Source organism: Cololabis saira, chromosome 4 (assembly GCF_033807715.1).
Source record: "Cololabis saira isolate AMF1-May2022 chromosome 4, fColSai1.1, whole genome shotgun sequence".
NCBI classification, from domain to species: Eukaryota; Metazoa; Chordata; class Actinopteri; order Beloniformes; family Belonidae; genus Cololabis; species Cololabis saira.
Genome location: NC_084590.1, coordinates 12,329,107 through 12,354,160, shown reverse-complemented (window position 1 = coordinate 12,354,160; position 25,054 = coordinate 12,329,107). Strand labels below are relative to the sequence as shown.

The window sequence follows — 25,054 nt, the reverse complement described above, 5'->3', positions numbered from 1 at the left end:
CTCTCACAGAGCCTGCTTTCACTTTTTGCAGCCTGTCACCATCTAGTAAAAGAGATCTTTATCATTCCAGAGAGGCTTGCAGTTCACCACCACCGACTCTCAGGTACACTTTACCCGCATTGGGCTTAAGTCACCTGAGGCAAATATATAAGGAACCCCTCAAGGTTGCACTAATGCCTTACGTGTTCTTCTTCTCCCCGTATCTACAGATGAAGGCGGCGAGGGCAAGAGGGAGGCAGGCGGCCAGGCGCAGGACTCCAAAGAATACTGCGCCTCGGATAAGGACATTGTGGAGGTGGTGAGGACAGAGTATGTGTACACGCGCCCCCCGCCCTGGTCGGATGTGCTGCCCACGATCCACATCATCACGCCCACCTATAGCCGGCCGGTGCAGAAGGCAGAGCTGACACGGCTGGCAAACACTTTCCTCCACGTGCCCAACCTGCACTGGATCCTGGTGGAGGACTCGCAGAGGAGGACGCCTCTGGTGACGCGACTCCTCCGGGAGACGGGGCTGAACTACACCCACCTCAACGTGGAGACACCCAGGAACTATAAGCTGCGAGGCGACACTCGGGACCCCAGGATCCCCAGGGGGACCATGCAGCGCAACCTGGCCCTGCGGTGGCTCAGGGAAACCTTCAACCCCAACAGCAGCCAGGCAGGAATCGTCTACTTCGCTGATGACGACAACACATACAGCCTGGAGCTGTTTGAGGAGGTTAGTCATGCAGTGACATTGTAAATCACTGGAAACTAACTTTATTCGTGCTGACAAGTTTGAAGCTTTGAAACATTCAGGTCAGCCTTTGCATGCAACAGATTCATGACGTTAAAAATATTTTAACTTCATCTGACCATTGAACTGTTTCCAGATTTATACCATCTGAATGTTTACTTCTATACGTAATTAGCCCAAGAACACCCACTGGAAAAGAAAAACATGGATTTTTGTCAACTTTTCTCAACTTTAAAATGCTCCAATTGAGTTTCAATATACACTTTGTGACGTTTACAGTAATGAAACGTAAAATATTCAGGCCAAAATCAGTGACATATGAGATGATTTTGAAAATCCAAATTGAATGAATGAATGAATGAATTGTTTATTTCGGTTACATTACATTATTTGCAATTCAAACTGTGTGTGTGTGTGTAAATGACAAAACACTTTCATACAAGTTTACACTCATCAGTTTCACACAAAAAATAATAATAAACTCTGTAACCGAAAAAGGAATAGGCTGAAGCCAAAGCTTATATTTGCCTACCCTGTACTTTCCAACAGAAAACCCAGATTATCTGCAATATGAAAAGAAACAAAAAGAGAAATTTCCCTTTAAATTGTTCTGCTTAACCAAATTATACTCCAATCATTTAGCATTGTAATCCTTAATTATTTTACTTTTCAATATTTTTTAAAAATTCAACAGAGATTTACACAGTTTCACTTCATCACTAAGTTGATTCCATAATTTGACTCCCAAAAATGAAACACATCTATATTTAACATTAGTCCTCACACGACATCTTTCAAAGACCCACAGCCTTCTTAAATTATAATTTGTTTCTCTTAATTTAAAGAAATGATGAAAACAAGCAGGAAGGCTATTATTCTTAACTCGAAACAAGATTTCTAATGTTTTTAAATATACAATATCTATGAATTTTAATATGCATGACTCTACAAATAATTTATTAGTAGTGTCATGATAAGAAACGTTATTTATTATTCTTACAGCTCTTTTCTGGAGTTTAACTATAGGGTCTATATAAGTTGTATACGTATTCCCCCAAACCTCCACACAATATGACATGTATGGCATGATAAGAGAGAAATACAGTATGTGCAATTAAAAACAGGGTGAGATTTCTGTGTTTCTGTGATAGTAATCCATCTCCATTGATGTTTCTTGCATAATACTTCCTCTAGAATACATCATATTATTGAAGTAATAAAGGAATTTCAGAGAGTAAAGGGTAAAAGCTCCAGCTTAGACTGGACACCCATAATGCCCAAAGCCTAAAAATGTCAGAACCATCATTCCTCAGTAGCTGATAAAACCACATGAGCAAGGCTTTACTGTGGCGAGTCACTACAATACGGAGCCACATTCCCAAATGCCACCTACGACTAGAGAAGCCTTACATTAACCTTGTCTGAAGACAGGGCTTGACAACTGTGCGCTCAAAGGCATCTGGGGATAGACTACTCAGACAGTGGACTTTATGATGGAAAAGATGAATCAGTTGATCATTTTTTTAAAGAAATGGATGTAATGTTTCAGACAAAAGGCAACAGGGTCTCTCTGTTATCATCGTTAAGTCCCAGAGCCAGAATCTGCTGTCAAAGTGAATCAACACTTCTCTGACAGAAGCATAAATGTACATAAAGATTTGCAATGAAAATTGGACAATTTTTATACCTTCTTTTCTTTTTGTTGGGAGATAAAAAACGTATTATGATCAATGCCAGATGTCTTTTAAGTGTTGGGAGAAAGAATGGCTACAATAATGAGCTTCATTGTCTTTTTTTATGATGTGTATAAAATTAAATGTAAATGAGACCGTCGTGAGTTGGTCCTCACTGCTGCTAAACAAGGGTCAAGAGGAAAATGTGCAGCTTGAAACATTTTTAACATCATCAGGACCATGCCAACTTTTGCTGATTTGGGGTTCCATCCTGCAACACTGGCTAATTAAATATTCGGTTTCTGTGGAGTAGGGCTGTTCGATTAATCGATTTTAAATCGTAATCGCGATTATGTAATTAAAACGATGTTAAAACGTGAAAATCGTAAAATCGATTTTTCACTTTTTTTTTTTTTTACCTTGTCTGCACACATATTAATGATTGATAACATATTAATGATTGATGGAAATACCTCTCAATACCTGCGACAAGTACCCCATCAGAGAGGCTCTTTAGTGTAGGAGGGGGCATCTCAAGCCAGATGCGGTAGACCGGCTGGTGTTCTTTGCAAAAAACTTGCAAATGTGAATAGCAAATGTAATGACTGACATTACACACCTCTACCTCCTTCATGGGTTGCATTATTATTTAGCATGCAAAGACCCAGTTTAGTTTAATTAGAAAATGTCTTGTTTTATTTAATTGGAAATATAACTTACTGTATGTTTGCAAGTGCTGATTTGCTGATTTTTTCTTTTTCAGAAATAAAACTTTATATTTTATTATATTTTTTAAAACTTTTTTTCAACTTATTTTACAGAGTTTTGCACTTTATTCATTCATTTTTGGTTTAATAAGAGCAAAGTGTGCACTTAAAGCCCAATGGGGCAAATGTTCAATAAAAAAAACAGCATATTTGAAATCATTTCTTTGCCTTTTGTCAATTCACAAAATAATCGTAATCGAAAATCGGATTTTGAGAGAAAAAAAATCGAGATTTTATTTTTGGGCAAAATCGAACAGCCCTACTGTGGAGTCTGAATTATAAGGTGCAGCTCGACTATAACCCAACCCTGATTTTCATTAGAGGTTTTTCTCAGCTTTTAACAAGGATAGTCAGGGATCTGGAGGTGGTTCAGAGAAGTTTGGGGCGAGTAATGAGTATATTTGGGGCCATCCATCTTGACATCAGTGGAATTACCTGAGCAGACACGGCCGGGGTCCTCCGGGTATTAGCCTCAAGTCTTGTTAGTAGTGCAGGCCAGGTCCAGAGTAAATGGAGCACTGGGTATTGACGGCAGCTGTCATTACCTTTCTCTGGGAATCAGCCAAAGTGCTCTGTCTCCCTCAAAGGCCCTCCATCACCTCCAATATGTCTATTTATGGTCAGAATAACAGCCCTTAGGGCCAAAGACAGAGTCACGAAGAGGGAGAAGTGGAGACAGGAAAAATAATGAGAGAAAAAGGGAGATAACAGCCAGAGAGTCTTGACTGCCAACACTCTACAGTGTTCTGAAATTATCATAAATGTTAGTAAATTTTATTGCAGGTCTCAACAGATAGATTCATAGGTGGCTCCGTTTGTGTGAAAACAGGATTGAAAAGTCGGCGGCTTATCTTACAGGCCAGCTATCTCAACGTGAATGGCACACGCTCAGAAGGCAGTTGCACATGTGTCTCAGCAAACCAGCCTTTCTCCTTACGCTAACCCTAAACAAAGTGCTTACACATGTGTAGGTATCAGGAGAGGATCACAAAGAGACAGCATCTTTGTGATCTCTATATCTGTTCGGGGTCAAAACAAATAAAAGTTTGAACAAATCAGCCTCCTATCTGGGAGCGATGTCTGGGTTATAGTTGTGACAACAATGTCAGCTACTTACTGCTAAATATGTATTCTAATCAATGTTGAAGCCTGTCCAGATGTTTTCTACAGATGATGTTCCAGATGGGTGTTAATGCACCACTCCATGACGTCAAAAATACAGCATTATTTTTTTTTCTTTCCTCCATTGTCAAAAAAAAGGGAAAAAGGGATAATTATTTACTTTAAACCATTTTTATTTACATACCAAAACATATTTTATAGGATTTAAAAGGTGTCTTCATTGCCGTGTCTTGTCCTTAGTAAAAGAAAAAAAAAAGAATTTGAAAATTTCCATTTTTTTAAATTTTTTTTAAGTAGTGCTCATTTGGAGGTTTATGCTTTTATTCAAGAGTCTGTGAAAAGAGGGCTTTAGGCTTTCATGTCCAAAAGCCAAATGTTTCTCTCCACAGTGCACGTAGCTTCAACACATCTCGTCTTCTGGGAAATATTCAGTTTTAGCCCCTTTGATGGCCTGCCCTCATTTGGCCATTCTGGTCCGATTGTGCAGTTAATTGGTAAAAACAGCGGCGTGCAGGCAGCTAATCCTGCTCTGCTGGAGCCCTGATACAGTACACATGCTCCTCTTTTCAATGATGTCTTTACATCTCCTTTAAATAACACCCATTAAAAGATGGAGTCTGAAAACCTTTTCTATGAGGTGTGGCTCTTTTAGAATCAGTGGAACAGCTTTGTATTATTTATTTCAGAAACAAAGCAACTTTATTTGTATACTGTAACACATTTAACGTACAGGACAGAGATTACATTAAAAAATGTATTAAAAAGTAAAAGAGTTTAAAAGCAGAATTAAAGACAGGCAGATATAAGTTAACCCTTGCAAGGCGCTATGGTATAGGAAACCCTCCCACTTAGGCTGGCTCAGGCTTGAGTGTCTTGCAAAGGCTTTAAGAATATAAAAAATGAGATGGGTACAGAACTGTGGGTACAGAAAGTAGGCGTGATCCTGACGACCTGAGGGTTCTGGTTGGTTCATCATGGACCAGGAGATCAGAGATGTATTTTGGTCCTAGACCAGGGGTCGGCAACCCGCGGCTCTAGAGCCGCATGCGGCTCTTTAGCGCCGCCCTGGTGGCTCCTGGAGCTTTTTCAAAAATATTTGACCTTTTTTTTTCTTTTTTTCTTTTTTTCAGTTTTTCCTTTTTTTCTTCTTCTTTTTTCCCTTTTTTTTCTCTTTTTTCTTCCTTTTTCCTTTCCTTTTTAATCTCGACATTTTGACTTTTTTCTCAACATTTCGACTTTTTTCATGAAATTTTGACTTTTTTCTCGACATTTCGACTTTTTTCTCAACATTTTGACTTTTTTCTCAACATTTCGACTTTTTTCACGAAATTTTGACTTTTTTCTCGACATTTTGACTTTTTTCTCAACATTTTGACTTTTTTCTCGACATTTCGACTTTTTTCTCGAGTTTGTACTTCAACATTAATCTTGACATTTCGACATTTCGTCTTTTTTCTCAACATTTCGACTTTTTTCTCGACATTTCGACTTCTTTCTCGACATTTCGACTTTTTTCTCGAAGTGCATAATGAAAAAAAAAATCTTCCCCCAGTTATAACTAATATAGATATATGCAGCATGTGCTGCCTTCATTTTTAAGCTTATACGAGACTTTTCATTTTTTGCGGCTCCAGACATATTAGTTTTTTGTGTTTTTGGTCCAATATGGCTCTTTCAACATGTTGGGTTGCCGACCCCTGTCCTAGACCATCCAGAGATTTATAAACCAACAGCAGGATTTTAACATCTACTCTGTGACAGACAGGAAGTCAGTGTAAAGATCTAAGATCTGGAGTTATAGTCCACTCTCCTGGTCTTAGTGAGGACTCTGGCCGCAGCGTTCTGAACTAACTGCAGCTGTTTGATGGATTTTTTTAGGGACAGTCGTGAGAACAACCTTACTTTAGTCTAGTCCGCTGAAGATAAAAGCATGGACACGTTTTTCTCAGGCCTGCTGAGACATAAATCCTTTAACCGCTGACATGTTCTTTAGGTGATAACAGGCTGACTTCACTACTGTCTTAATGTGGCTGTTAAAATTCAGGCCTGAGTCCAGAACCACTCCCAGATTTCTGGCTTGGTTATTGTTTCTAGGGTCACTGCTTGAAGCTGAGTGCTGACTTTTGATCTTCCTTCCTTGGCTCCAAACACTATTATTTCTGTTTTGTCTTCATTTAACTGAAGAAAATTCTGGCACATCCACTCTTTTATTAGATCACTGCATCTGATCAATGTTTGAATTGGATTAGTTTCCTGGTGAGACGGTTATATAAATTTGTCATCTGCATAATTATGGTAACACATTTTGTTCTTTTTCATAATTTGAGGGAGTGGGAGCACATAGAAGTTAAACAACAGAGGCCCCAGAACTGAACCTTGAGGAACTTGTTAGGAAGATGTTCTGGTCGACTGCGTCAAATGAGATCCAGTAAGACCAAGACTGAAATGTTGCCACTATCCGTATTGGAGCGGATGTCATTAAGGATCTTTACTATAGCCGTCTCTGTGCTGTGGTATAGCTGGAAAACTGGAAGAAACAGCAAATGTTATGTCACAATTCTCTGCAAATCTGATGGACTCATTAGTGCATTTGCAGACTTAGGAAGTGACAAACAGAGTGACAGTGTTGTATTATTACAGAGCTTTTGAGTCATTGTCACATCAGATATATAGAAGATTTTGGATTCTTCATTATAATTTGGTTTCTGAAGATGTAGTTAATATAGACTTTGGGGGTTTTGTTTTTGCAAGCTTTTTATATGTATTGTATAGCGCAATGAATGAAATGCTCACCACAAACATTTAGACAATCGGTTTCAAAGTACTACTCAAAGAGTAAATACTCAAGTCATTGGCTTGTACAGAAGATAAATGATGATAAATGGAAACAAGATCCTATACGGTGATGATCGCTCTTGTTAGGTCTCTATTATGTGAAATATTTCATACTTATATTTCCACTAACCAGACCTGTCCAAAAATAATTTACAGCAGTAAAATACTCAACAGGGAAAAAACCATCATACGTATGTGATTGCATTTAATACAAATCAATAATTCGTTATTTAATTCATTTATCTCATATTTTATCAAAACAAAAATGGGATATGAAGAACTAACATGATACAGATACACTACTGAAATATATTTGTGTCGCTGTCATGTCCTGCACCTGCTGCTTTGTTAATGAGGCGCTGAAAACACGGCTATTGTTTCCATCCATACAAAGACTTCCCCCCCTTCCAGCAAGAGACGTTTTCACACATAGCGTCATTTAATGTACTCATACTTTTTAGGTCAGGACCGAATAAAAACGTCATTAAAAAATAATTTCCCACGGTCAGAGTACATGTCCGCAAAGAATGCATTTAATTATTCATGTATTAATTCCTTATAGGAACGCGTTCACTTTTTCCTCTAAAAAAACTACAAAAAACAATTACTCACATGCTGTTTGGTGTGTTGCTCTTTCAAGTCTCTGTTCTACATTTCTGCTCCTTGGCTGGCTGTCTTCCAGAAACATTTAGTATCCAGACTTACTAACGTGGTTGTGTTTTCATCATCTGTGCTTTGAAAACACATTAATCCTCAAGAAAAATGCCTGATTTTTTTTCCTGTTAATTTAAACATTAAACGCTGATTAAAAATTAAATAACAAAAGCAGGACAACCAAAATATACAGAGAAGACATGGCATAATTGAATGCTATAGTGCATTTGTAACAGCAAAAACTATTTGTTAGTACTCAGTTATGACCGAGATGGAAACAGACTTAGAGTACACAAACAAAATAGGGCTCAAGAAACACAAAACATGTAGGTCAAATCATTAGCAAGCTGTGCAGTAGTGATGTAAATGTGTCTCAATTATGTGGTTATATCTGTACATTGGGGTGATGGAGGTCACAACCCAAGGAAAGACTCTGTTCTAACTAGTCCGGCTTATTATTCACCTATACCTCCATCCTGAAGGATGGGGACAAATAGTGTGTGACCTCGGTTGGGTGGGATCTGCATCAGCGCAGCTTCTTCCAGAGGCAGCTAGCAGACACACTGTCCAGATCTGGGAGTGGACTCACAATCTTTTTCTCTGATGCCTCCATAAAAGTTAACTAAAAGCTGATACGGGAGTCTAGCCTGCTTAAAGGGGACCTATTATGGCATCTAATACCTATTTTAAACGGGCCTTGAATGTCTTAAAAACAAGCTTTTGATTGTTTTTGCTAAATAAATTAGAAATTCAGCCTCTGAGCCATGTCTTTATCTTCCCATTCTCTAACCTCATTATCTATGTGGGATTATGAGTGGGCGGGGCTATGATAATGAGGCTCTGTGCTGATTGGCTGCCTGAATGACGCGATACACCGCTACGAAAAAATGGTGGAAGCTCCGTCCGGCGGAGTTAGTTGTGGGCGTGGTTTCACGCATCGGAGGCCAACCCATGTAAATCGCTCCCGTCGGGAGCAGAATCTGAACGGCTCGTAGATCCACATCACACTGGATGGCTCATCCGGGCGGCTGTACAGACACTGCAGAATTTGGTTGCTTTCCTCCTTCTCTGAGTTAACAGGCTGAGGGGAGACCACTTTATATATGTTAAAGCAAGAGAAAACTTGTTTTTCATAACAGATCCCCTTTAAGTTTCTTAAGGAAGAAGCCCCTTTTTTAAGCCTTCTTCACCAGGATAGGAGGACCCAGGAGAAGTCCCCTTTAATGTGAATTCCCAGGATCTTGATGTTGTCTACTATCTCCACTGTCTATCCATGTAGTCCTGAAACCCACGGTAACATATTTTGTCTCGGTGATGTTCAGGACAAGGTGACAACAACTGAGTGAGGGGGTGAATCTCTTTTCTGCAGTGAATCTTGTTATTGTCTGATACAAGGCCAACTACAGTGGTGTGATTTTGAAATTTCACAATACTGCTGGGGTCATTAATGGGGGTACAGTCCCGTGTGAAGATAGTGAAAAGAGCCGGCCGGGCTGCAGCATTTAATTACCTCAGTTTATGAGAGGTTATTGTTTTGAAGGCAGAGCTACAGTCTATGAATAGCATCCTAATATATTGTTTAGGAGGCTCTAGGTGAGACAGTGTTGTGCGAAGTGCTCCGTCATCTCCATCATCTCTGGATCATTTCCCCCTGTAAGCAAATTGTGTTGCACGATGATCCTCTCCAAGAATTTTGTGAGGCAAGACTGGGGATTAGTTGCTGAGGAAGATGACAGCTCACTTTTTGGGCACAATAGTGAAGGATTTGATGTTGCAGGGGACTATACCTTCCTGCAGGGATTGGTTACAAAATGGTAATATCTAAAGAAAACTACCACTAGCTGGTCCACATATCAGTATCCAGCCTAACAGCCTGTCTGATACTACAGCCTTGGTGGTGTCATTTTTGCTCAATGTGGATTTCACATGATGACACTAAATGATAAGGGACTGATGCTCCTGCTCTTCAGGCTGAAGACTGAACCATCGCTCTGCCAGCTTCACTGTCAAATGGGAAACCCCCAGAATCCAGGGGCTGTCATTGTCAAAGTGACACTGAATGAGCTGCGTGTACCTGTCCCTTTCCTTCCCCCAGGCCCTTCTCCAGGCCTGTCCAGGCCCTGTGACGGGCTAGCATGTCTCCACACCTGTGGGCGGCTTCTAAGCCCCTGAGCAAATACCTCACTGCACTGTTGAGCTAGGGTTTCTGATTTGGAAACACTTTCATGGATTTAGTGTCCGTATAGAAATGTAAACCGTCCTTAGACAAACACTCTGCTCTCATTGTGCTCAAAGCAGTGTTTGGTTTGTTTTGGGGATGAGGGATCTTCCATCGAGACGTGGTCAGACATGCCAGACACGAGAAGGCCCATCTTGATACACCCTCAAGATGCTAGAATAAACTCGGTCCAGAATATTGGACAGGCAAGCACCCCAGGTATACACCAGGTTAATATATCTGGCTCTCTGGTGGAGAAGCTACGATGGAGTATTAGGGCCAAACTAAGACAAAACATTTGTTGGAAATTACGAAAATAAAGTCATAATATAATGAGAATAAAGTCGTAAAATTACGAGAATAAAGTCGTAATATTACGAGAATAAAGTCGTAATATTACGAGAATAAAGTCGTAATATTACGAGAATAAAGTCGTAATATTACGAGAATAAAGTCATAATGTTGCGAGAATAAAGTTGTAATATTATGAGAATAAAGTCGTAATATTACGAGAATAAAGTGGTAATTTATGAGAATAAAGTCGTAATATTACAAGAATAAAGTGGTAATTTATGAGAATAAATTGGTAATTTATGAAAATAAAGTCGTAATATTACAAGAATAAAGTGTTAATTTATGAGAACTAACAGGAAGTTAATCTTCTCCCTGTGTTAAAATGAGGAATCTTGTGAAGTTATATTTATATATTTATAATATATTTAATATTAGGCCTACGACTTTATTCTCAAAATATTACGACTTCATTCTCGTAATATTACGACTTTATTCTCGTAATATTACGACTTTATTCTCACAACATTATGACTTTATTTTGGTAATTTTACGACTTTATTCTCATATTATTATGACTTTATTTTCGTAATTTCCATTTATTTTTTTGTCCTAGTTTGACCCTAATACTCCGTCGTAAGAAGCTGATGGTTACCGGTATATAAAACTTTCATTTCAACCTGCTACAATCATGACTCCCCTTGGATATGCACTGACATTCCCTCACTCAACTACTGTATATATATATGTGTGTGTGTGTGTGTGTGTGTGTGTGTGTGTGTGTGTGTGTGTGTGTGTGTGTGTGTGTAAAACTCTTGTGAAAGTTTTACATGAATATAAAAAACCGCTGTACAAAGTAATGACTTCAAAATCAAAACTGTGCTCCACAGGGGCCGCCTAAACAAAGCCTCTCTGTTTAAAGAAGATTAGATGAAAAAAGAAAAAAACACTCAATGATAAATGTGATTTAACAGATTTAAATCAGTACCCTGAAATGTAAAAATAAATGCACAGGAGTATCATTTCACAGTGGTTTAGACAAAGACTATTCTCCAGACTCTACCAGTTGCAGAAGTGAAAGATAGCGTTCCTGTCATCTCCGGTACGCCCTTAAGGGCTGTTTCACGCACATGGATGCTTGCTTTTTGTCTCTGTTCTTATGTGGGGCTTGTTTTTTGAATTCATTCATTTCATTCCTGCTGTCTTGACTTCCAAACTAAAGCATAGGACTGTCTCCCTATAGACCTCTCACTAACTGGAGCAGGAAACAGAGTTTAAATGCACGTGCTGGCATACATTCACAAACTGGAGCAGTTCTGAGCAAGAGACTGTGAACAAACACACCAGAAGGGGGCTGGGGAAACGTTATATTTTCATCTGCTTGGCTGCCATCAAAAAAAGGGAATTGTGTTGTTTCCGTAAGCAGCAGGCAGAACAGTCATTTTCACATTTTCAATGTATGTTTGGGAGAGTGACAAACCTTTTAACACTGCCTGAGATACAGTTATTATAGTAGATGACTAACATTTATGTAGATGCTGAATATGATATATTGCCTGTAATTCTACAGCAGGCTCAGTTTGCTCATCTCACAATGTAGCATGCACAAATGTACTCACTCCCTTGCTTTTAAAGCAGTTTTTAAATGTGCATGAACTGACAACACAGCCTCTGTGAGGAAATGACATTTTCAAATGTATCAGATGCTGCATATTTTAAGATTGAATTCAATTTTTTGAGTGCTTTGTGTCAGTCTAATACCTGAACCTTAGTACCACACAAGAGAATCTGTACTGTGTATAATAATACTGTGGCTCCTCAGAAGAAAGAAAGTAATCAGTCTGAGGAAGTTGGTTGTTTGATTTATTCTCAGCTACAGTACATACCTAAAAGTTGATGCCAGAAAGCTGGAGAGGTAGTGGTGTTAGATTAATTTAGAAGAGTTTATCTTGGGCTGGAGAGGGAAAATTAATAGAATGTAACAAGAACAACCTACATGTCTTTTCAGCACCGTAGCCAGACTGACAATGAATCATACCCATAGCATGAACATTCCAGTTGGAAACAGACTAGATACGGTTATATGTAGCATCTTATTTTTCTGTGACACCACCTATAACCAAATTTACTTGGTTTTAAAGGCAGGGTTTCCTCTACATGTAAATGATTGTGGTGCACTGCCATGCTGGGCATCCTACCCATAGACTGTATAAAACGACCCTACCATTGTCCAAAACTGAAGTACATTACATACGTAAGTCATCCAATGTTGTAATTGGATGGTCTCAGCATGGGCCGTTTTTTTTTTTTTTTTTTTTTTTCAATTTTATTTAAAAAGGGACAGTGTACAGTTAAAACATAAATGTTGCCATCTGATGCACTGTACCAGATTATAGCTTTAAGCTAATTTGCATCTGCAGTCCCTTGAAAGGTCACAATAAAAAAGAAATACAGTAACAAGTAATACAATACCAAGAAAAATACACAGATTATTTAGAACACAATTTAAAACAACATGGCTGCACACATCTGCGTGCAATCCCCCCACCCCGACACGCCGCCTCCCACCCACCCACCCATCCCTTATCCCACATACACACACCCAGAAGAGAGCCCAAATTAATGGTTACAGAGCTGAGCAGCTTTTAACAGATTTTTCAGGTTGGCTTTAAAGACTCTGAGAGAGCTACTGCTCCTTACAGTATCAGGTAAGGTATTCCACTGTTTTGTGGCTCTTACAGAAAAAGCTGATTGCCCAGTTACAGTGCGGCGAAATGGTATAGTGCAATCTAGTATTGAGGATATCCTAGTGGACCTGATGGAGCTTAACAAGCGAGTGTGAACAAAGTCACACAAGGGCTGTGGGGCCAAACCATTTACAATTTTAAAAACCATGCACAAATTGGCAAATTACCTAAAATTCACAAAGCTCAATAGGTTGTGTTTCTCAAGTATTCTGCAATGATGGTAGCGAATTGGCTTTTTGTCTAATGTTTTTAAAGTTTGTTTAGGTTTAAAGTTTGTAATTGTGCTCCCCAGTGATCTACCGAGACCGTGTACAGCATGCGCACAGTGATTCCAACCGGTTCCTTACTTAAAGGGGACCTATTATGAAAAACAGGTTTTTTCTTGCTTTAACATCTATAAAGTGGTCTCCCCTCAGCCTGCCAACTCAGAGAAGCAGGAAAGCAACTAAATTCTGCAGTGTCTGTACAGCCGCCCGGATGAGCCGTCCAGTGTGATGCGACTTCTACGAGCCGTTCAGATTCTGCTCACTTTCGTTACGTAACAAAAAGGCGATTTACATAGATTGGCCTCCGATGCGTGAAACCACGCCCACAACTAACTCTGCCGGCCGGAGCTTCCACCAGCTTTTTTCGTAGCGGTGTATTGCGTCATTCAGGCAGCCAATCAGCACAGAGCCTCATTATCATAGCCCCGCCCACTCAGAATCCTGCATAGATAATGAGGTTAGAAAATGGGAAGATAAAGACATGGCTTAGAGACTGAATTTCTAATTTATTTAGCAAAAAAAAATCAAAAGCTTGTTTTTAAGACATTCAAGGCTTGTTGAAAATAGGTATTAGATGCCATAATAGATCCCCTTTAAGCGTCAGAGGGTTAGCCCAATTTTCAGGTGCTGTGTGAGGAATAAACGTATTAAGCTTGTCACTGGTCTGACAAATAACTGATAATATAGATACACAAATCTATAAAACCGAAATGTGTTCGTAAGAGAGTCTTTCCTCATATAAATACATGTGCGATAAGGACAGATTCTGCTAGACTAACATCAAGGCAGCATATTGCTCCAAATGCACAGACGCCGGTGGCTCTACTGTACCATCAAGCAGAGCAGCTTTAGAGGCATCTGGGCCGTCTCTGTCAGAGCTGCAACACGGCTCATCCAAACCAGAAAGCCGCGATGCAGAGACATCCCAACCAGACCGCTCAAGGAGGCGTTTAACTTTAATTAGACTTTAATTAACATTGACATCTTTCTTGACAGTTAGTGTAATTAAACTTTTACCCCCAAAAAACAACAAGATGTTATATTTAAATTCTCATAATAATAATAAAGTTGCAAATGTTACCATTTACACAGAAACAGTAAGATAAGATATGAATAGATTTGGCATGCTCTGTTTGACAGGATTCTGTTGCAAATCAACTATTTGACTATTTGAAATGATGTGTTTGAAGGATTCAAATCATATTTCATAGACCATGAAAAAAGCATTGTTGAAAGGTATCAATGATTTCCTCATGGCAAACCAGATGGATTTCGATTTGTCTTTTTAGATCTCACGTTTTCATTTGATGTAATCAGTCATGAAATTCTGCCAGACATGTATGAAAATGTTACCAGGATTAAACCAACTCCACTGCACCCGTTTTAAAGGACACGTTTTATCCCCGTTCTTAATAAATTAATGCGGTTTTCCTGAGGTCTCAAAGAAATGTGCATTGAACAAAATACCAGAGAAGAACAGTTCAACAACCCTGTTTTTCACTTCGGAATAGAGTTTCTTTTTTCAGCAAAATGCATTAAAAACTGCATTAAAAAGTGGTTAGAGCCTGAAAGAAGAATAAACGACAGAGAGACACAAGTTAAAAAGATGGAAAATGGTTGACTGGCAGTTTTACAGTCAAACCTTACATACCCTTGTCTGCGGTTCGGCGACAGACAGTAACTACTGATCCCACTACTTTTAAGCATGATGGCGTAGCCAGCCATGGATTGAACTGGCCCAGGTTACTGAGACACTTCATCACAGATATGAGCTAATGCAACAGTCAGCCGGGAGATGAATCGCCAAACAAAAAACCCCACTGCAATCCCTGCATCACTTGTGGTCTCAAAATAGCCAGGCTTCACCGATGGAGGCTAATGTTGTGAAGCGCTGCGCATACAGCCTACTTTTTGCCAATATTTACAAGTAGAAAAATTGTTCCTTTTAACTGTGTATTCAATGAAAAAAGAGAAAAAAGAAATGTCCAATTTACGACTGTGGGGGAAAAAACTAAATGGACAACAAATAAGAGTTGGTTTTCCTTATTGGGATACAAAACAATAACCAAAATGATCACGGAGCATTAATAGCTCAGACGTACACACACTCCCCAAAGACTTACGGCTCCAGGAATAACAACCTGAAAATAACATTGATGTATTTTGAGTTGGTTATACAGTATACCTTCAAGCAAAAAAGGGATTATTATTATTATAATGTGTTCCCTCTCAATTATTTGTCTGACAGATTCCAATTTCTTTGTTTGATAAATGCGTTTTCCGCACGTGCCAGTCATGGAGTTGTACAGGATTCTTTGTTGGGATTGAAAATGTTTCATTTATAAACACTTTCACATCATATTATTAGAAATCTAATTACTGTGCAAATCACACTCATCTATATTTTTCAATAAAGCCAAATGAAACCAATAAATGTGACTACAAGCATGCGTTTAACGAAAAGAGGCGTGACTTTGTTAATTTAAAGTTAAACAAGACTCCTATTGCTGCCTTTAAACTTGAGGGACTTGAGGGACAGTTTGGCTTCCAGTACAACTGAGAGGAACCTTGAACTTACAGTAGGTTTGACTCGGAATGATCTCACACACATATCAATAAATAAATAAATACAAGTTTATATGATCAATTTCTTTCACCCATATTATGTTGGCAAAATAAGGAATATGCTGTTTGAGAGTAGGGCTGGGCGATATGGACCAAAAGTCATATCTCGATATTTTCTAGCTGAATGGCGATACTCGATATATATCTCGATATTTTTTCTGTGCCTTAATTGGTGTTTCCCCCAAAGCATTATAGCATAGCATCTCTGTTAGCTTCATTTTTTTCTGAGGCAAACCCTTAAAAAAACAGTCAGTTTTAATACAAAGCCTCGTGCCAAATGTCACACAGGTTCCTTTATTAACAGAGGTCTGCACAATATCAAAATGTGTAAAACAAATGAAATAAAAATAAACTGCCTGCATATATAGAATAAAAATGCTTCTTGAATAAAATAAAACAAATATCCCTTTCCTGCATAACAATTAAATTAAAATACACTGTACAATTAATACAATGTAGACAGTAACAGGCAGACTTTTCCACTGAGGTTGACAGTTGTGCAAATAACAAAACATTTGTGCAAATCTCAAATAAAACATTCAAGTCAATTTGTCACAAAATAAGCTATATCAAAATAAAAATAAAAAAAAATAAAAATTTAAATCGATATAAACGATATTGTCTCATACCATATCGCGTTAGAAAATATATCGATATATATTAAAATCTCAATATATCGCCCAGCCCTATTTGAGAGTGATGCAGAAAAACTAGCCCATGTTGTTTTTTTCTACAAAATGACACTACTGCCGTTCCTTATTACCAGTCTCTCCAACAATTACCCTGAAAGGCCTCTGACCGACCCAGAACTCTGTAGCAACATTGACAATCAACAAGATGGTCCTAATTATCCAGTTTCAGCTTCTCTAGACTGAGTTCCTGTTAAATGAAAGAAATATTTAAAACTCATCTCCTCTCATATAAAACATTTATGGGTCAAGCTTCATCTCGTCTTTACAACCTCATAGGTCAAATATTCTGTCTAATTATCCCACCAGAGCACTTTTCTTTCAGACGGCAGACTTTGTTTTGATTCCTCAAGTTTCCAAAAGCAGAACTGGAGGCAGAACGTTCCACCATCAGAAACCTCTCTTGTGCAACCTGAGCTTCTGTAGTTTGGATATGGGAAGCAGACGGCATCTCTAATTTTATGATCCTCTTCTGCTATAAATTTACCAACAGAAGGCATCTCTGATAGTGTTTTTATATTTGATTGTGTCTCTTTTATTTCTCAGGACTTGCATATCATGGGCTGTTTACAAGGTGCTCTGATTAAAGTTTTATTGTCAGTGTGCTTCAACTGCTTTCAACTGATTGCAGTTATCTCTATATCTTTGAAGGAAAGCAGACTGATATACTGTCTATAAATCATAAAAGAATATTCATGTTTCTGAAGAAGTGCTGTGAATAGAAACTAGCTATGGCTAGCAAAACAGCATGAGAATGCAACAAAGAGTTGATGCGCCTTTCATTGCATTCTTGCTGCACGATGAATCAGCCTTCCTCAATATTTCACATTATTAGCACCAGGTAGACACTTGTATACTGTATATGAACTCGGTCCTTCTCTAGTTAGCGCCCACAGTTCATTAAGACACATCACATAGTTGTTTTCCCTGAAGCTCAAATCTGCTGATCCCCATAATCCCAGCGCTGCATCTTGCTGCTCAGACGCTCCTCTGATCAACTGAGCTGACCACTCGGCATACATGTGGATGCATACTGATATTTCCTACATGATTTCTCATTCTAAGCATGCGCGTCCTGTAATTTCTAATACATTCTCCACTTCAGAGGCATTTTTCTTTCTGCTGCATTGAGTTTGATTAAATGACACTGCTGTTTCTAAACTACCTTCTTCCCTCATTATTAAAATGTACCTTTTAATAACCGCCACGGCTCTTGCCAGAACAGCAAAGGCCCAATGAGAGGTAGACAAAGAAGGGGCTGCGTAATCGTTTGATCCTAGAAGATTAAAGGACAAGGGAAAAAAAGCACACAAAAAGAGGAGGATGTGCTGCTCTACTTTAAAAGAATCTTCTCAGCCAACCAGCAACTAGAGCCACTTGCTCTAATGGCTTCGCTCTTTCAAACCCTCTCAGCTCTGTTCATGTTTACTCCCTTTAAAGATGCTGTTGCCTCATTATCCCATTGTAGGGCAGCTGCTGAACAGTGTGTCACGGTCTTTCATCTTACACGGCGTCTGCAGCAGAGTACAGCAGCGCGGTCAATAAGCAGCATCTCTCAGAATGAATCATAGCAGCAGCTCGGAAACTCTCCGTCAGAGCTGTTACAACGCTGACAACTGAGGTCCAGAGACCCTCTCGCTGTCACGGACACTTTCTCAGATCACTAATTTGCTTCCTTTCCCTCCATTTCTCCTCCCGCTAGATGAGATCGACTCGGAAAGTGTCGGTGTGGCCTGTGGCTTTTGTGGGAGGCCTGCGTTACGAGTCCCCCAAGGTAAATGCCGCTGGAAAGGTCTACGGCTGGAAGACGGTGTTCGACCCCCATCGACCCTTCGCCATCGACATGGCCGGCTTCGCCATCAACCTGAGGCTGATCCTCTTCAAGCCTCAGGCGTATTTTAAGCTTCGTGGAGTAAAGGGAGGCTACCAGGAGAGTAGTTTGCTCCGGGAACTCGTCACCCTCAACGACCTGGAGCCCAAAGCAGCCAATTGCACAAAGGTAATTTCTTATTTTATGTTAACGGCTGTTGAACAGTTGGCCTTGAAGTCTTTGTGACATCCTGTGGACTTTGTGCAACCTACAAAAAACATCCCTAAACTACAGACTGTGTTACTCGCCAGACAGGTTGGATTAACATGTTTGATCTGCAGCAGTGTATAATAATTATTCTCTTCATGTCAATTTATAAAACCTCTTATTATATAATTAGCAAAGTACTGGGCAGATTTCTAATGTGGGTCTGTGTTAGTTTTACGGGTTGTTGACCATTGTTGCATCTCCATTACCATCAATAGCCGTTCAAGTTCGAGTCTCCTCAACCGCCATCATTATCATGTGTGCAATACTAGCAAACAGAAGTGCACAAAGCATCTGAACTTCTGCAATGGTGACCTCATTGTTTTTGCTTTTCTTTAGCTCTTCCATCATTGTTTTCCTTGTCTTCCTCTTCTTTTTTTATTGGCAGTTGGTAAACAGTGAAAAAGGTGCATTACTGCCACCAGGTGGTATGGAGGGTTAGTTTGCTCAGTCAGTGGATCCTACCGGGGTCTTGACTATTTTATGGAGAAACAGCTGCTAAAAGGAGCAAGGAGGCGATCGGCTCTTTTATTATTCCAGCTTCCCAGGTTTTAGCCCGGCCACTCTCTAATGGAAACACATCTATTATGTTTCATTTTGAAATGTAATGGAGTTCAGATTTAAAAGCTGCAGAAAATCTAAATGCTCAGCAGAAGTAGAAGCAAAAAGTTTGGCAGTAACAAACGAGTGTCAGTATGTTATTTGAGCATTAGTTTAAAACTTTATCCAGCTAATATTGCTGGACTTTTTAAAATGCTGTAATTGAAGAAATTGATTAAAATGTTTGCATTTCACAAATCCCCATTACTTTACAAACCTGAGCTCAGTGCAGGGCCCTCCCTGGGTTGGGAGAGGGTGAGCAATGCCCAGGACTAACTTAGGTAGGAGCACTGGGTGATAGAAATGGGGAAAAATTGGGGATAAAATTTAAACAAAAGCAGATAATGACGATGAAAATACCTTTTGTAAGTATGCCCTGATGAATACTTTCGCTTTAACTCTGTTGAGCTTCTTCTGCATCTAGAATTACGTGGCCTATTTTATCAGACAATACAAAAATATTTAATTACACGACACTAAATACTAAAAAATATGTCGCCAAGGCAACCGGTTGAATGTGTCTTAATACTTGAAATTTAGTTGGAAGACAGTGATAATTATTGTCTTCCCATGTGTATTACAGTCATATGTGACAATAATTAAACCATCACATTCTGACAAAACAATGCAGCACAATTAATTGGCTCTAACTCACTACTACAACTGCTACTTAAGATTTTTTTTCTGATATGCAAAATTTCAAAAGTTCACCAAAACATAACATTATATAATAAAAAAATAAATATTGTTATTGACTTCAAATATTTATTTCCTTTAAATGAAAACATGAAACCACAATGCTTTTCATATTATAGGAGTAAACTTGTCATTATGACATAATTAGGGTTTGTTAGCAGCATTAGAGCTTATTTCAAACCATGACTGATCAGGACAACCGGCCCTGCTGGATAAAACCTTCCTGAACCGGAGTGCAATTCTTGGTAAGTCCTCTTGAGCATACATTAGATGAGAAATCCTTGAAATAACAACTTAACTAGGACCTGAATGTCAATTACTCTGGATTTGTTGCAGAAAAGTTAAAAACATTGATCATGTTTCTCCTGCTGCCCAGTCTGCACCCTGACACGTCGACACGTATACTTGAGTGCGATGCTCAAGGGTATCAGCAGCAGCATCAGCAATAGTGTCGTCCATTCCGGTCCTACTTATGTTTGATGGTCTGGGTCACTCAGCCCCTCCCTGGGAAAGGAAAAGTCAGCCAGAGGGCTTCAGCGAGCCAATATCCTCGCCACAACCACCCTCACATTCACAAAGAGAGAGAAGAGAAGAAAGGAAAGGGAAAGAGAGGTGCTTTTAGCCAGGTTTTCCTCCTGCTCTCCCCCTGCCATTCACAGGGCTAAATGAAAAGAGGGTATTCAGGGAACAGCTCACGGAGCGGAATTGGACTTGTTGGGGGAGGTAGAGACATCACACTGATTACAGATTAGCGCAGGGATGGATGAAAGGGTGGAGGGAAAGAAACGGGGAGAAGAAATGGTAAGCCGTGCATGTGCATCTCTCTTCCTTATAATCTACCACTTCAGACGAGTCTGACTGCTTTTTCCTCCTCTGCGACTACACCTGAGCAAAGTGGGAGGGGCTGGGAGCACATCTCATGCATAATTCATGCCTCCTGCCAAGGTGAGATAAAAGGAGGAAGAGTGCGGACACAGAAGAGAAGGGGAAGTGAGCTTGACACTTTAGGTTGTTTACCCTCCTTATTCTACTTTATAATGTTTCCCTCTGGCTGCTTGAGTTTGGCCAAACCAAGCCAGGGTGAATGCTCACAGAACACGTTCAAAGAAGCTGCACAAATGGCTGCCACAATGGCAAAAACTGAAACAAATTCAAAGCATCTCTGGTGATTTGAAGGTAGCCATTAGTGCGTGGTCATCAGAGGACTGAGCACCGGCCAAGCTGGCAGGGTTGCGTCATATTTGCAACAAAAAACCTCTTTTGTATCCCCTCTTTCCTCTTCTAATGCAAGGTTCACGCTCAAGTAACTCTTTACACGTAGATGGCCCCCGTGGTGGTGCGTGCACTGCTAAAGCTAAAGCCACATCGGACTATTTTGAAGAACATGAGAGCGGGAGCTGACAGGGTGCAGAGGCTGAATGGGTGCATTAAGGGAACAGCATGTCACTGATGTTGCCGTTGTTTGTGTTTCCACGCTGCATTCTCACCAGATACTCGTCTGGCATACAAGAACGGAGAAGCCCGTCCTTGTGAACGAGGGGAAGAAAGGATTCACAGACCCCAATGTGGAGATTTGACCGTTTTCCCTTCAGTCCACGGTAAATAATGACGCTGCAGCAGGTACTAAGTTTGAGCTGAACCCTTCATCCATCAAAAGTAATACTTAATATACTGAAAATGTGATAAGAGGAGGAAATGGAGATGAGATGACTGTCACTTTGTCATATCTAGTTTGATTGAAAAATGGAGCTGGTGTTTTTAATATCTTCTAATACAGAGTACAGTTGTCTTCCTTCTGTAAAGGCACGATTACAGCTGCTGCTGTCCATTATGAAATGTCACCAAGGAAATAAACAGGTTTAATAATCTTACATTAAGCTTTAATGCTCTCTCTCAGTCTATCTTAATCCTTTCTGTTGCAGGTGGTTGGCCTTGGACCTGCGGGGGGAGAAAAGAGTCAAGCTCCTTAATAAGTGCGACCAGTGCTCATGTCTTAATCATCAGGAAAAAAGGAAGTGGGGAGGGTTTGAAGAGGGATTTAATCCTCTTGAATGAAACTGACTTTTTCTTCTTTCTTCTTTCCTCCCAAATATGGACCAAAACAGGACTAATATATTGCATTAAAGCACAGATTAGTACGAGGCAGCAGTCCTTCTGGAGGAGAGAACATAAGGCATCCCTCACAAAGGGGATGCAGACACTTGTGACCTGCACTTCCACTGAATAAAAAAAACAAAAACAAGGCCTGTGGAAGACAGCTTAAGAAAAGAGACAGCACAATATGAAGAGCATACAGCCAGCAGATTTGAGCAAGCAAGACGGGGGAAAAAAAAAAAAATCATGTCATCTCAACTAAAGAAATGGAAGGAAATGGAAAAAAAAAGCGGACCTGGATCTGTACACGGCGCACGGAAGAAATTCCACTTGGGTTTCGCGACGTGGTCTCCATCAACAGCCTTGTTGAAGGTCGAGGAGAAAGATTTCTTGTGGGGATTTTCTTTTGGGAAAAAAAAACAACAAACAAACAAACATAGCAAAGGAAGGAATGTTCTTTTGATAACTATGAAATGTTTGCTTTAATCTTATTTAACTGGCTTAGGCATTTTACAAACACTTGACCTGCTTGTTCAACACTTTTACCTTCATTTACTGTTGTGTTATCATCGTCCATTTAAAGTGTCATTAAAACGTAGGTATTTACAGTGAGACACCCTTACACTCGAAGACAAACTGCCCCTTGTGTTTGGGACCTGAATAGATATAAACATTCAAATCTTAATACTCTTCTTAGCACTTAAGAAACCACAGATGTATTCCTTTCATGGCAACATGTATAAATAGTAACGGAAGGAGAGGAATTTTGACAGCTGTGGCGTAATTAACGTGTTTTTGTGTTAAAAGCAAGACCTTTTTAATTCCCCTTGCTGAATCTGTAAAACACGTGCAACCAGGCGAAGCCCCGCGCTGGTGACAACACACGGACAGCATAGTGGACGAACATGAACAGAAAGTCTAGTTTGTGACAGATTCTCAATGCAAGAAACGACCACACACGCCCACCTGATTGGCTTTAATGTAGATTCAGATCAAAATAAAATAAACTGAGTTGAACTGAGTTACTATTTCTTCTTTTCTATGCACATTGAAAAAGTCTGCACTGGTAATCTGAGTCAGGTGTGTAATTCTAGAAAGAAAGAAAAGAAAGAAATCTCCTCAAAATGCGTCAAATTTGTTGCATGGCCCCAAAAACTGCGCCCCCCACCCCCCCTTTTTTTTTTTTAAACTGCAGCTTCCATTTGGTAGGTCAGATAATAAATGAGGCTCTTAAGTGAAAGCTGGCTAAAGAAAAAGCACAATGACAATAAAGCATATTTGTACTAATGCTTTGGTACTGATATCAACATGCCATCTTCAGTGCTGATCCTGGCATCTAGTAGCACTCACATGAGCATCATTAAAAAGAGGCCCTGCACCCTTAACAGAGGCATCAGCTGCATTGAGTGCAGCAGAGCTCCCCGACCAAGTCCTTTTACACGTCGTGCAGCAGAGTCTCCCCTCCAAATCACCCACCCGTGATCCACACCGGTGGTTCTCATCAAACGCTGGAGGTTCCAACACCAAGAACGCCTCATCCACCCCTACAACCCACTATAAACTGCTGCAGGAAGAAAACGTACCAGAGAACCCGTGTTATTCCATATTTCACCCGGAATATGATTAGAAAGTCCCCACAACGGTTATTTCGCATCTGGATGCTCTCGTTTACCGCAAGTTATTACACTGTGCAGGGGATTGGCCGTGGATAACCGCCAGCCTACCGTCCCATTATTTATTCAAAATCAAATCTAATATATTTATTTATATATTTATTTCAAGTGTGGATGTGCAATTTAATTACAGTAGCTGCCATTGTCCAGCTGCGCTCTAAAACAGCATGCTCACATACTGTATCCTGCACACGTGGACCGTCACGTCCATCAATGAGACGTTAACTAGTTAAAAGGCACGTCAGAAGTGCTGTTAGCTTTCTTCTCCTTTAGTGGGGTGTTCATTTGAATGAAAGAACCCATTTGAAATGTGTTAGCACTAAAACCAACCACCAGTTGTAGTCTAAAGTGGAAGAATGCCAATGTGTGTATAAAAAGCATTTGAAAAAGCAACATTGACTTGTTTTCATCTTGTTTATACTTTTCAAGTGGAAATAATTTCTTGCTCTCATCTTCCCGACGTTGCTTTTGTGGAGGTGCAGGCGCACTAATGGCCTGTGGTGTACAGATCAGCATGTGGTCGGAGCGGTCAAACAGGATTGTGTGATGTTCCTCTCTGTGATGTGTCCTCAAAGCAGCAGAACAAATCAAAGGGCTTCATCCTAAATATGATGTTCTCGCAACTCTACCCTACATCTGATTTGAACTATCTCCAATTCAGACAGATGACACATAAAGCAATATCTCATCCCAGCGGGGTCTACGACAACCCACCTTCTGACAGCGTTTGTCAACCTGGAGACATCTAATGTCTGCTAATGTGCATCCTCTTCAGGCACAACACACTTTACACATTAGTCCTCCCCTTTTCCTCATCTCAACTGTCATCTTCCAGCCTCATGTGAGTCACATTTTATGCATGTTATTCTAAAGGTTGTTTATTTGCCACAGCGACTCAGTCTCAAAGAAAAATGTTAGTTGAACTAAGAGAAATAAATAACTGAGAAGAACCTTATCTGGCCCTGAGTGATGTGTCCAGAGGACGTCCTTGCACTGTTGATAGACATCTTCTAGTTGCTGGTGCTGAAAACATCTACTACAAACACAAAGCCTTCAAGACAAACAACCAGTGCAACCTGATAAAAAAAACACAGAATTTCTGTCCGTGTGTATTTGTTACCCTCGCTTCGTAATAACTAGTTTCAGATGTTCCGCATGAAGCGGCCCACTGGTGATGCAAATTCAAATTAAAGCTGCAAGCAGCAATGAACGGGCCCTCGCACCCTTGTGCACGTTCAGGCTGCAGTGGAAGCGCTTGTATGACTTGCATGTAGATTCTTCAGGCCTG

General features: G+C 39.9%; 1 protein-coding gene across 6 annotated transcripts in view; it reads left to right on the top strand.

Annotated features, from left to right (window-relative positions):
• b3gat1a (beta-1,3-glucuronyltransferase 1 (glucuronosyltransferase P) a) overlaps window positions 1–24,712 on the top strand; it is a 110,171-nt gene extending 85,459 nt beyond the window's left edge. For 3 of the 6 annotated variants that reach the window (XM_061718884.1, XM_061718880.1, XM_061718882.1), the window contains 5 exons: window positions 32–103; window positions 210–721; window positions 18,329–18,625; window positions 21,490–21,597; window positions 21,922–24,712. In XM_061718884.1, the coding sequence (XP_061574868.1) occupies window positions 32–103; window positions 210–721; window positions 18,329–18,625; window positions 21,490–21,576 (968 nt within the window). In that variant the 3' untranslated portion in view covers window positions 21,577–21,597; window positions 21,922–24,712. Of the gene's footprint in view, window positions 1–31; window positions 104–209; window positions 722–18,328; window positions 18,626–21,489; window positions 21,620–21,921 lie in introns of all 6 variants that reach the window. The other 3 variants (XM_061718885.1, XM_061718881.1, XM_061718886.1) reach the window with 3 other exon arrangements.
• The last annotated feature ends 342 nt before the right edge of the window (window positions 24,713–25,054 follow it).